Source organism: Triticum aestivum, chromosome 2A (assembly GCF_018294505.1).
Source record: "Triticum aestivum cultivar Chinese Spring chromosome 2A, IWGSC CS RefSeq v2.1, whole genome shotgun sequence".
NCBI lineage: Eukaryota > Viridiplantae > Streptophyta > Magnoliopsida > Poales > Poaceae > Triticum > Triticum aestivum.
The window spans coordinates 63,161,833-63,174,388 of NC_057797.1; the positions used below are offsets into that span (position 1 = coordinate 63,161,833).

General features: G+C 44.3%; 2 protein-coding genes across 2 annotated transcripts; one reads left to right on the plus strand and one right to left on the minus strand.

Annotated features, from left to right (window-relative positions):
- Positions 1 to 4,422: 4,422 nt before the first annotated feature.
- On the plus strand, positions 4,423 to 6,553 carry LOC123187482 (actin-related protein 2/3 complex subunit 5A). Its single transcript, XM_044599355.1, has 4 exons — positions 4,423 to 4,768; positions 4,844 to 4,916; positions 5,015 to 5,115; positions 6,165 to 6,553. The coding sequence occupies exons 1-4, from the start codon at positions 4,671 to 4,673 to the stop codon at positions 6,298 to 6,300; spliced, it is 408 nt and encodes a 135-aa protein (XP_044455290.1). The 5' UTR covers positions 4,423 to 4,670; the 3' UTR covers positions 6,301 to 6,553.
- Positions 6,554 to 7,449: 896 nt separating this feature from the next.
- LOC123191503 (G-type lectin S-receptor-like serine/threonine-protein kinase At1g34300) lies at positions 7,450 to 10,601 on the minus strand. The gene is made up of 2 exons (XM_044604214.1): positions 9,778 to 10,601; positions 7,450 to 7,664 (listed from the first exon to the last, which is right to left on the minus strand). The coding sequence occupies exons 1-2, from the start codon at positions 10,358 to 10,360 to the stop codon at positions 7,450 to 7,452; spliced, it is 798 nt and encodes a 265-aa protein (XP_044460149.1). The 5' UTR covers positions 10,361 to 10,601.
- Between the last annotated feature and the right edge of the window lie 1,955 nt (positions 10,602 to 12,556).

Consider the following 12,556-nt stretch of genomic DNA (forward strand, 5'->3'; position numbering starts at 1 on the left):
AAAATATATTACCACATCCATAACACATCAATGTATATTGTCACAAAAATTCAAATCAAAATTCAAAAAATAGCTTAGAAAATCAAAATGACAAATTCAACACTGAATATGACATAACAATAGCCGGGCCTTACATTTGGCCCATTATCATATTTATGTCAAATTTGCTATTTTTGTATCTCGAACAAATTTTCAAATTTGGATTTGAAATTTTGTGACAACATACTCCTATACGCCACAGGCTAAATTGCTAACGCAATACATACAAAGATACATGAAACGAGTAGCGGGTGTATCTCTTGTCTATTGCAACATTTGGATGCTCTTCAAGGGTGGTTGTTAGGGGATTGACACGTAGTACATGCATAGAATCGCTAAGGAATCGCGAACCAACCCGTGGTTGGATGGTTAGGAGGACAGTGGTATCCTCAGGCCACCAGGGTTCAAATCTTGGTTCTCGCAAGCAATATTATGCACAAAATTGCACAGATGAAGCATGTTTCATACTATCAAATTTTATGTCTAGCATGCCACTAAACGTCATCTTTTGGTGGATAAGGACCGGTGCTAAGTAGAGAAACTAGCTCCATTTGGTTCAATGATTAATGACAATCACATTTACACATCAGCCCGATATGTTCCAGCGGAAGCTCCATATCTTAGGATCGCATGCCGACATGGTGAGTGCTAATCATCACTTTCACAGGAACTTTATCAGGGAACTCAAAGCCCCTTTTAAGATCAAAATGTTTTCTTTGGTATCGATATAGACGGGTGACTTGATTAATGATAATTTGGCTAAGCACAATTGGAATGTAGTAAAAATAATGATGTTATTGTGATGTGGATGGAACAATATATGTAGCATTTGTTTATCCCTTGCCCCTTTGAGTGTATCTTGTGACAAATTATGTTTGTGGTGTTTAATCTCCAATGTGATTGAGAATTGGTTGTGAGGGGGTAGTAGACAACTTTAGGCTCAAATACAGGGTAGGGGTGTGCCTTTATGTTGGGCAATTTGAAATATCATGATGATACTAAATTTAACCCCCAAAAAAGAGTTTTCAGTGTCTTACAGCTTATTCGTACGTCTACCCACTCAATTTGTAAAGTGGGTGCTCACTTTAGCATGTGGAGGCGCGGGAGTCTCTTACCTGTGCCCACTTGGAGATGGTTGTTCAGGCTATGGCAATAGAAATAGTCGAGCATAAGCGCAACATATAATCTACATTGCTCTGGCTCCGAACTTGGCCTTTTATTTCCTTTTTAAGAACCGATAGTATGAAATAATGATGGCTACATGCACCTTTCCTCAAAGAAAAAATGATGGCTACCTGCACCAATCGATGTAGAACACGGAGTGCGTCCTCCTTCTCATGAAAATGTGGATTTGCATTTATCCCCTCTCACCCCATGACACATGTAAAATAACCCGATAGTTCTTTACGCCAGTGCAACAATTCCCAAACCACACGACTGCTATTTGTGTGGTTTGGTTATTCCACTTTGTACTTGCTAAATGTCCAATTTTTTTTGGAAGTTTCACATTAGAAAATCATCTCTTCTTACCTCATTTAGTTGTGGTTTGACCACTTTGCATCCTATTTCACATTTTTCTACCCAATCTGACCGTTGGTTGGTGGAGCCGCTTGTCAAGCCGATCAAAAAAGGATGCAAAATGACCAAACCACTTCTAAATGGGGACTTAGCAAAAATATGTCATATTTGATTCGGGGCCTCCTTGACTCGTAGGTTTCTAAAAACAAAGTAACAGAAAGAACGTGGGATTGAAATGTTATGTCCATTCAAATTCCAAAGGATTTTGGTTTGTTTGATTGTGTCATGTTGTCATAGAAAGAACAAAAGATTCTATTCAAGAGGCTTGGGTGAATGTTAAGTTCATATAAATTTAGTTTTCCCCTTTTTTTGCTAATTTTTTTGATCTATTCACCAATAGTCAAGGCAGTGCAAAGAACACATGAAGTAAAAGAAACTACATCCCGGTCCTCCCTCTCCGGAGTCGGACAGACCTTGTTGTAGTAGATAGTCTAGAAGTTGTTTGTGCTAAGGTCCCACGGGATCAACACATCAAAACAATAACGACTGCCAATGAAAAGAAGCATACATCAAAAGGACCAACATGTATAATAAATACAAACATACACGAACGAGGAACGAATCCAAGTGGATCCACCAAAGACAAACACTGACCGAATCCCGCGAGATTCATCGAAAACACATCTCCAAACGTCCTTCGACAACGCTAGAGGCGCCGCCGAGACGAGGGCTATGCGGGGACAACCTTACTCCATCTTCAGGGAGCCGCCGGCTTGCCCCCAAACAGAGAATAGTTTGACAAAAAAAAGTATTTTATGGAAGTCAATCCTATACTATTCAAACGAATATTTCCATTTTTCTTTTAGCAAAATTCGTATGAGAATCCATTTTTAAATCAAAATCAAATAGGCCCAGTCTTTGCACCCGCCGTTTACGTGCACATCGCGCGCATGGATGATGGGTGGATCGGGAAAGGACAGGAAGAATGTTTGGCATCCGCGTGTTCCCGACGGGGACCGGTCGGCCCGCGAGGCGTGCGCCCGTCCGCGGCTTTAAAGCTGCCATCCTTTTTGCGCCCGTCGCTGCCGGGACGCAACACGGCGACGCGGCCGGCAACGGCACGGTTGGAGCCGCCGGGACGCAACTCGACCGGAGACGGCGAGATAGGCGCGGCGCGTCGGACGCAGGCACATTCATGCGCGCGCCGGTGCGGCGCGTGGTCGGCCGCCGCGAGATCCACGGGCTGCTGCTGCGTGCATGCACGCAAGCACGCGGGATCCATGGCTTTTCTCGTCGCCGACGGGATTTGACCAGGCAGCGTCGACGTACCCACGCACGCGCGCATGCCCCGATCTGAGCAGGGGCTCTCATTTGTTCAGAACTTCAGATGTTCTATTCTCAAAAAAAAAAAGAACTTCAGTTCGGTTACGTACGTCGGCGGGTTGAAGACGTACGGGACGTGCGTACTTGATGAAGTGCATGGCCCGGTCTCCGGCCCGTTTGGTTTGTCTCTTCGGGATGGCATCGTCGCATGCACCGATGATCTATTATCATCGGTTGTGCCATGATGCCAGGCTGCGGATGCGTTACAGGCTTGCAGTGGTACCGCAGCGCCGGTCGATCGATTTTCAGAGCACAAGAGTGAGGGAACAATCAGTGCCGGCCACCGCTGCTGCCGATGATCGGATGATGTATTTTACGCGATGCACTGTGAGTTCATTGGCGACGTTGCTGGTAAGACGACAAGATTATTGCGCCAGACGCGTGGACCTGCTGCTGGGGTCAAAGCCAACTGTCGACTCCACATTTGAAATGTTCTTTTTTACTGAGTGGAACGTATGGTTTTCATCTCAAATCCTTCTCAAGATCTCCGCATCCCCTGAACTTAACCACATAATTTACATCCTAAATCTAGAAAAAGTAGTTTATTTAGTGAAGCCCTGAGTGGTATCATTGACAACAAAGGTGGTTCCGTGTCACATCGAGCTTCAATGACCAGTTTATTTAGAAGCTTCTACGTGTTTTTTATTCCTCTTCCAGTTTTTTTATGTTTCTTCACCTTTTTTAATACATTTTCTCAACACATGTACATTTTTTCGGGACACATTGTCGTGGAACATTTTCCAACTACATGATGTACAGTTTTTAAATATTACTTCAGTCACAAGTTAGTTGTCCTAGATTTGTCAAGATACAAATGTAGCTAACCCTATAACGTGTCTAGATACATCCATATCTAGACAATTCTGAGACAACTAATTCGGGACGGAGGGAGGACATGTTAAGCATCACTCAAATACAAGTTCAATATTTTGAATGGCCCGAAACATTATCGTTAAACTATGTGAACATTATTTTTACAATGTATAATCATTTTTTTCAGAATTTCATGAACAAATGTTTAGTTATTAACAAACGTATTTTCTAAATTAAGGATTTTTCTTAAAATTTTACGATTTTTTTAACAAAAAACACGCAAACATTTTCTTTTGAAACGTGTGAACATTGTTTATATGTCACGAACATTTTTTTGATGAATAGCACTAACTTTTTATAAAAAGTTTCCCGGTTTTTTTACACTGTGTTACATTTAAAAAATATACGATGAACACTAGTATTTTTTTTAAATATATGTATTTAGAATTTGTTTCAGGTATGAAAAAACTGAAAAAAGAAAAAGAACCAAGTTTTTTTTGAGAATCAGAAAAAGAACCAACTAACCAAAGAAACAAACAAAACAAAGCAAACTGGGCTGGCCCAATATAGCGGTTCCTTGTGAGGCGAGTGGGTCTGGCGCGACGCTGGTTCCAGGCAGGCTGGCCCACCAAGGCCCATGCCAGAAACGTGGTCGTCCGTTCGGGACCAGCGCCGGAGAAGAGAGAGAAAGAGAGAGAGGCATCCCGATCCCCTTTCCCCTTCGTCGTCACCCACACCTCCGGCGGACACCGGGCGCTCCCGCGGTAGACGTCGCACTTCCCGGCAAGCAGGCGCAACCAGGGCGGAGGCGGTGGACGGCTGGGGCTCGTCGGGTTCGATTTTTCGCCGTCGGCAGCGGGAGCGAGCGAGATCTCAGGTGAGTACCAGGCCGCTTCGCCCTCCTGGTGGCCGGCGAGATGGCCTCAGCAGCGTACCTCGAGACGGACGAGAACCTGGAGGCCCTCATCAGCCGCATCGAGCAGAAGTCCCGCAAGATCGAGACCCTCCTCAAGCAGTAAGCCTCCCCCTCCCCCTCCCTTCCCGATTCCTCCACTGTATCCTGATTGAGTATGCCGTGCGCCGCGGGCAGGTCCAAGCCGGTGGAGGCCCTCAAGACGGCGCTCGAGGGGTCGCCCCTCAAGACCCGCGACGAGCGATGCAAGGTTCGGTTTCCTGTGGGCGGTCCTTCCTTGTCTCATTTCTTCCATGGAATGTCTTCAAAATTAATAAACATACTGGTGGTATCTTCATCTTGTCGCAGTCGGCGAACTGGATCGTGGTGCACCGCGCCATGATGGCGATCAGGGACATCGGCGGCATGTTCAACTCACTGGACACCGAGTACTACGACATCCTCATGAAGTGAGACTCCTCCCCTTCCCTTTCCTAATTCCCTTTCTTGCTGCCAACATCCAACTGCTTTAATTGAGTCACAGTATAAATTGCTGTGCGCAGCATTTGAGTGTAGGGCTGCTGTTTGGAATTCGGATGGTGTTGGTCATTAGTTTCTAGTTCAGCCTCCCAAGTATGCGATGACAGCACAGCATTTTGCTGGTTTGGTCTTCCTGGACAGTTTTGCGGCAGCCATTGCCTCACATATTCTTTTCACGACTTCTGTTTTTCCATGTGCCATTGGTGTTCTGCATTCTAGAATGTGTCACTGAAACATAGAGTTTTTCTGTTTCATTACCGTCATTTGAAGTTAGTGTCGACCACTGCCACAAGTATTAGCCCACTTAGTATTTCAAGACAGCTGAACCACACAGACCATTGATAGCTCTTGCAATAAATGAAACTACATTTGTCAGGGTGCACATCCATGATGTTGGTCATTGTGTTTGCAAATGTCTGATGCATGATGGAAATATGTCTGAATCATTGTTTGATGTGTCGTAGAGTTCATTTGGAGTGTATTTGCACAATTCAAATAGAGGTGGAAGACATGGAATGAAACTGATTCTCTGAGTCTTCTCTCTCCTATCTAAAACTGATTTTAGGTAACGAAATTTGGGCAATGCTATTGGAGATGCTTTACAGCACTACTTTATGTCCGACTGTTTTCACCTCGGAGTGCGTGCTGAACCATCATTGTTTGAACATGATACCGGTATATAGTCTTCCGCCCTTTCACTCGAAGGCGTAGGTAGCCATTCCTTATGTCCCTTTTCATTTCTCATGTTTGGTGGAATTTTTAACACCATTCTCCTTAGGTTTGTGTGGTTCAATTACCTTGCAATACAATAATTTCCTCAAAGGCTCCAATTTATTTAAACATCTCTAATATTGTTGCCCATTTATGATTCTGGGGCCGTTCCTTCTCAAATCTCAATCTTTTTGCTCTTTCAAACTTGTAGTGTAAGTCGACTTATAGAAACCATCTAATCTGCATATGTTTTTTGTCTGCAATGTAGGTACCTGTACAGAGGTTTGTCCACTGGCGACCGGCCGACGTGCGACCAGTGCCTCAAAATCCATGAGAAGCTGACGGAGAGAGCTGGCTTAGGATGCATACTGCGGTCACTCGCCGACACTGTAAACACCGTGTGAACCTCCTTCGTCTTCATTAAGTTCCTATGCTGTGAAGATCCCGTCAGGTCGAATTAGTTCTATGGACTTTATAAATGCAGAAGGTGATTGTTGACCTCTTCTCTTTGCTGTTTGGCAGCTTCATGGATACTCTCTCTGTAAACTAATATAAAAGCGTTTAGATCATTAAAATACGAAGGGAGTAGATAAGAGCATTGTTGTATTGTGCCATGCTTAGTGCTAGTTTGCTTAATTGCATCTTGATTACAAGATACGAATTTCGGATCCTTTTTCTGGCCTGTGACTCGATCAGTCCAACTCAAGGCTGATTAAATCAGTGGTCACACTGAGCGAGCGTGCAGACGAATCATTCAGTATATGTGTGCAGTACTACTACTACAGTAGTACTCCCTCCGTTTCTAAATATAAGTCTTTTTAGAGTTTTCAAATGGACTACCACATACGGATGTATATAGATATATTTTAGAGTGTAGATTCACTCGTTTTGCTCCGTATGTAGTCATTTGTTGAAATACCTAGAAAGACAAATATTTAGGAACGAAGGGAGTACCTATGATCGCGTCCATGATTCCGCGGCGCGTTTCATTTATGCGACGAAATTATCTACTGCAGCTGGACGGGCGCGGGAAAGCCATCGCTTGAATTTGGCCCAATTGTTAGAAAAATCATGGTACAACTGAGCACTCCTTATAATCTACCTATGGGAATCGACTCAATCGGGTCACTGTTGAACATCGACAACAAGCTCGACAAAAAATATGTCGAGGAGGCGGCGAGGACCCTACGAGCGTAGGGAAAGCAAGCGGGGGCGAGGCCGCATCGGCTTGGGGGTAGTTTGAGTTCTCGGGGTGACCAGAAACCATGACAGCCATGTCGGGTGGCGCTAAGACATGGCTGGGTAGGGAGACACAGAAGTGAGGGGCATTCTCAAACATGGAAATTAAACAGGAGTTCATGATTATCATGCTTAGCAATGGCATGAGAGCGCATAGACGGAATCCGCAATAGCTGCATTTCAGTTGACTGAATTTTCGCAGTTGGCTCAGTCGATTTTGGTCAAAGGGAGAAATAGTCAGAATGGAGGAAGAAACTCGCCGGAGGGGAGTAAGAAGCTCGTTGGGCAGGCCACCCCGATATCTATCTTAGGGTTTAGGGTGGGGCAATGGTGGGGGGCGATGGTGAGAGGATTCGTCGGAGAAAAAACTTAGTATGGCGGGGGCTAAAAGGATGGCCGGAGCGGTGGGAGACCGGCGGTGGGGGTGGTTCCGGGGCCTTCTCGTCTTGCTCCCCCGCGCCGTCACATTTCTCCACAACTTCCATTAGGTTGCCGCTCTCGTACTTTGCCCACGCCAGCTTTGGGAACCGGGACAGGCTAGGTGTCAGTTGACTGATTTCGTTTTCCGGTCAGTTTCAGTCGATTTGCTCTACTCGTGCGTTCCTAACTTCCTATACTACCTACTCACTTCATCATCCAACTGCCCATTTCAATACACGCATGCATGTATTTCTTTCTTGCCACGTCCGGATGTACGTATCGGAACTTTTTTTTAACGAAAACTGTAGATACCTAATCTTATTCTCATGGTGGCAACTGTACGTACGTAACATAATCTGATTCTCCTGTGTAATATTCAAGCGACAATCATGCCCGTCCCTATTCAATTGAGCCTAAAATAAAAATAAACTTTCTAAAATATAATGAATTAGTGACATTGGGACTGTCCTTTAAGAAGAAAGAACAAAAAATAAAATTTAATGACAAAAATTTGGGCATAATTCACAAAAAATTGCGGCTTTTCTTAATATGCAACAATAAGAATATAATCGTGAAATTTTTGCAAAAGATAAGTTTTACAAAAAAATGAATTAGTCGCATTGGTATTACCCATAAATAAGAAATGATATAAACGATAAAACAAATTTAAAATAATGTTGTTTTCTAAGGAAGAATGAATTAGTGCTATAGCTAGTACCCTTTAAGAATAAACAAAATAAAAAATAAATGATGATTTTTTTTGCACGAAAATTACGCTAAAATTATGTTTTTTTAATAATATGCAAGAATAAGCATATAACAAGGGAATTTTCGCAATAAAATTTTTTCAAGAAGAAATGATTAGTGGCATTGGTATTACCACTTAAGAAGAAGATGTTGAAAAACAACTAATGAAAAAATTTGCATACAATTTGCACAAAAAATGCCCTTTTTATAACATGCAAGACTAAGCATATAATAGTAGAATTTTGTGAAAAAATATTTTCCTATGAAGGAATAAATTGGTATTACACATAATAAAAATCAAAGTAATAAAGTTTTCTAAGAAAGAATGAAACCCTTTAAGAAAAAGTAAAATGAAAAAGAAAAGGCTTTCAAAACTTGCACGTTTTGAAATATGCAAATAATAAGCATATAATAATGCATTTACCTATTCTACTATAACTTACACATAGTGTAACTAAAATAATGTATTTCCTTTAAGAAGAAGATTAAAAATAACTTACACACAACTTTGCACCGAAATTGCACGTTATCGTAATATGTAAAAATAATCATATAATCATGAAAATTTGGCACATATTATATAGTATTTGTTTGTATATAATTACACTCAGCCAAAAACCCACAAAAAATAAAAAATAAACAATAAAGGAAAGAAAAAAAGGGAAAAAGAGAAATGCATAAAAACAAAAGACAGAAATAAAAAATTAAGAAAAAAATACCCATAAAAGAAATAATCAAATTTCCTAAGGAAGAATGAATGATCGGAATTGGTATTACCATTTAAGAACAAAAAATAGGAAAAATAATCTAAAACAAACAATGACAAAATCCGCACGAAATATACATAAAAATTGTGCTTCTTTACAATATGCAAGAATAATCATATAAAAGTGGAACTTTTGCAAAACCAAAATCTGAGAACAAATGAATTCTGGCATTGGTATTAACCTTAAAGTAGAATGAAAATGAAGTAAAGACTAAAACAATATCCAAATAATGATCCTTTTTAAAAAGAATGAATTTGTGACGTTGGTATCTTCGTTAAGAAGAAAGAAATTATAACAAAAACTTACACACAACTTTACACCGAAATTGCATTTTATCGTAATATGCAAAAATAATCGTATAATCATGAAATTCTAGCACATATTATATATTATTTGTGTGTATATAATTACGCCCAGTCAAAAAACCACAAAAACAAAATTATAACCAATAAAGGAAAGAAAAAGGAGAAAGAAAATATGCTACCCTGAATTAAATGGGCGCAACCAAGACAAAGAAATTGGCCCGATACCGAATTTACTAAGCAAAACAACGCGTCAATCGATTCCTTGCAGCCCAGACCAACAACCGACTTAAACAGAAAAAATGAAAACAACACATATCTCAAAGCATGATCCAACGAACAGAAAATTGATTGACCACAAAATAAAAAGTCAGCTGACTGAAATGTAGCTAAAGTGTTGGGAACCACTGCTGGCTCTCTGGCGCGGCCTCATCGAAGTTTCTCCTCCGGCCGAGGATCTCGAAGAGGAGGATGCCAAAGCTGTAGACATCGCACTTCTCGGTGGCGCCGGCCTGCATCCACATCTCCGGCGCGGCATACCCGGGCGCGTCGCGCATCCCGGAGACAGTCTTGTGCGTGTCGGCCCGGTTCAGCAGCTGCGCGAGGCCGAAGTTGGCCACCTTGGGCGTGAGGCCACCGTTGAGGAGGACGTTGCCGGGCTTGATGTCGCAATGCACGATCTTCTGCGGGCACTCCTCATGGAGGCACCAGAGCCCGCTGGCGACGGCAACGGCGATGGCGCGCGCCGTCTCGAAGCCGACATCGCGGCTCTGGTCGAAGAGGTAGGAGTCGAGCGCGCCGTGCTCCGTGAACTCGTACACCAGCGCGCGCACGTCGGCGTCGTAGCAGAAACCGAAGAGCTTGACGAGGTTGATGTGGTCTGTCCGCGCGATGGTGCCCACCTTCGCCATGAACTGCTCCTGAGAGGTCCTGTCGTCTTGGCCGGGGTGGAGGCGTTTCACGGCAACCGTGAGGCCGTTGGGCAGCATGCCCTTTTAGTGGCGGAGCTTGCCGAAGATCACTGGGGGGAAAACAAAAATCTTCAGTGGTTGGGGGGGAAAATGCTAAAAAAGTCTAATCTAAGCCTCCCTAAATATTTTTTCTTTAGAAATTGATCAAAGGCTGGGGGGGCATCTGTCGTTGTCGAGGCGATCGAGTAGGGCGAGAGAGAGATCGATGAGAGGAAGAAGAAGACAGTGTGTTTTTGCGCCGGGCGAACTCCCCAGCTTTTCCGTGTTCTCTTTCTCTTGGTTATTCTGTTACAAGATCTACCTAGCTAACTAACCCGGCCAGCCCGCTGCGATCCGGAGATACCGCGCCATCCCACGACTTCCAGCTCGCACGCGTGCCACGCTGACCGGGAGGAGCAAAACAGAAAGAACAGGACGGGGGCGATCGTGTGTAGACTCGGCCCCCTCTCTACTTCTATGTGCATGCTGCATGTGTACATCACATCAACAGCGATGCATTGCTTATTCTAAGCAAAAACAAACTAGAACTAGCACACACTCACGTGTGGTGGAGCTTATCCTAACAATTCTCCTCCTTAAGCTCCATTCGCCTTGCTGATCTCCCTGACGCCCAGCCTCTGTCGCATTTCAACATGTCCCACACGACCCAAAGCCTTTGTCAGTATGTCAGCAAGTTGATCATTAGTACCAACATGATCAAGCTCCAACTGTTTCTCTTCCACACACTCCTGTATGAAGTGATACTTCACGTCTATGTGTTTGCTTCTGTCATGGTGGATAGGATTCTTTGCCAGTGCAATTGCTGATTTGTTGTCAACCAAAAGTTGGAACTTGATTGGCGCTTCGCCCTTCATCTAAGAAAGCAGGCGGCTCAGCCAAAGGCCTTGACAAGTTGCTGCCCCAACTGCCACATATTCCGCCTCACACGAGCTCATAGCAACTACCTTTTGTTTCTGCGAGGTCCATGAGATAGGATTGCCGCCGAAGAAGAACACCTGACCAGAAGTGCTTCTTCTGTCCCCAAGGTCACCGGCGTGGTCACTGTCACTGTAACCGACCAGTCCACCAGCTCCTCCTCGTGCGTAGCTGCAGCCGTAGCTGAGTGTGCCCTGAACATATCGCAGGATTTGTTTTACAGCCATCCAGTGTGTCATTGTCGGTCTCTCCATGAACCTGCTCACCAAGCCCACTCAATAAGTGATGTCAGGCCTCGTGTGAGTTAAGTACCTCAGGCTTCCAATGACACTGCGGTAGAGAGAGGGATCAAACGGCTTGGCTTCATCTTCTTTTTTCAGCTTGAGTCTGCATTCCATTGGAGTGTGACAGCTGTTGCAGCCAGTCATTCCGGCCAGCTCGAGAATCTTCTCCGCATAGCTGCGTTGACTCAACGTGATCGAACCCTCAGACTGAGCCAGCTCTATCCCCAAGTAGTAGCTTAGGAGACCAAGATCGCTCATCTTAAAGAGCTGCTGCATCTGACTCTTGAACTGGATGATGTGATCTCTGTCAGTGCCTGTGATTATCAAGTCATCGACATACACTCCCACAAGTAGGTATGAGTGTGCATCCCCCTTCCGGTAGACAGCATGCTCCAGAGGGCTTCGAGTGAACCCAAGTGTGCTTAGTGTCGCGTCAAGCTTTGCATACCACGCCCTTGGGGCTTGGCGCAGACCATAGAGTGCCTTATTCAGCTTCAACACTTGGTTCTCCTTCCCAGCAATGACATAGCTTGGCGGTTGTCCAACATACACCTCCTCGGAGAGATCACCATTCAGGAAGGCTGATTTCACATCCATATGGTGCACCTCCTAGCCTAAATGCGCGGCCAGAGCCAGGAAGATCCGGACTGTCTCCATCCTTGCAACAGGAGCGAAAACCTCTTCAAAGTCGATTCCTTCTCTCTGTGCATAACCCTTTGCAACTAAGCGTGCCTTGTGTTTGATCACCTTGCCATCTGGATCACGCTTCACCTTGTAGACCCAGTTGAGCCCAATCGCCTTGTGCCCGCGTGGAAGAGCTGCGAGCTCCCAAGTGTTGCTCTCAGCAATGGAATCCATCTCCGCGTCCATGGCAGCTTTCCAGGCAGCGTCAGACATGGCGTCGACGATGCTCGCTGGCTCCTCGGCACTGAGAAGACAGAGCAACATCGCCTCACGCACTGCCTCTCCCTCCGTCTCATCGAGGACGCAGGAGATCCGCCGATACGGAATGTTT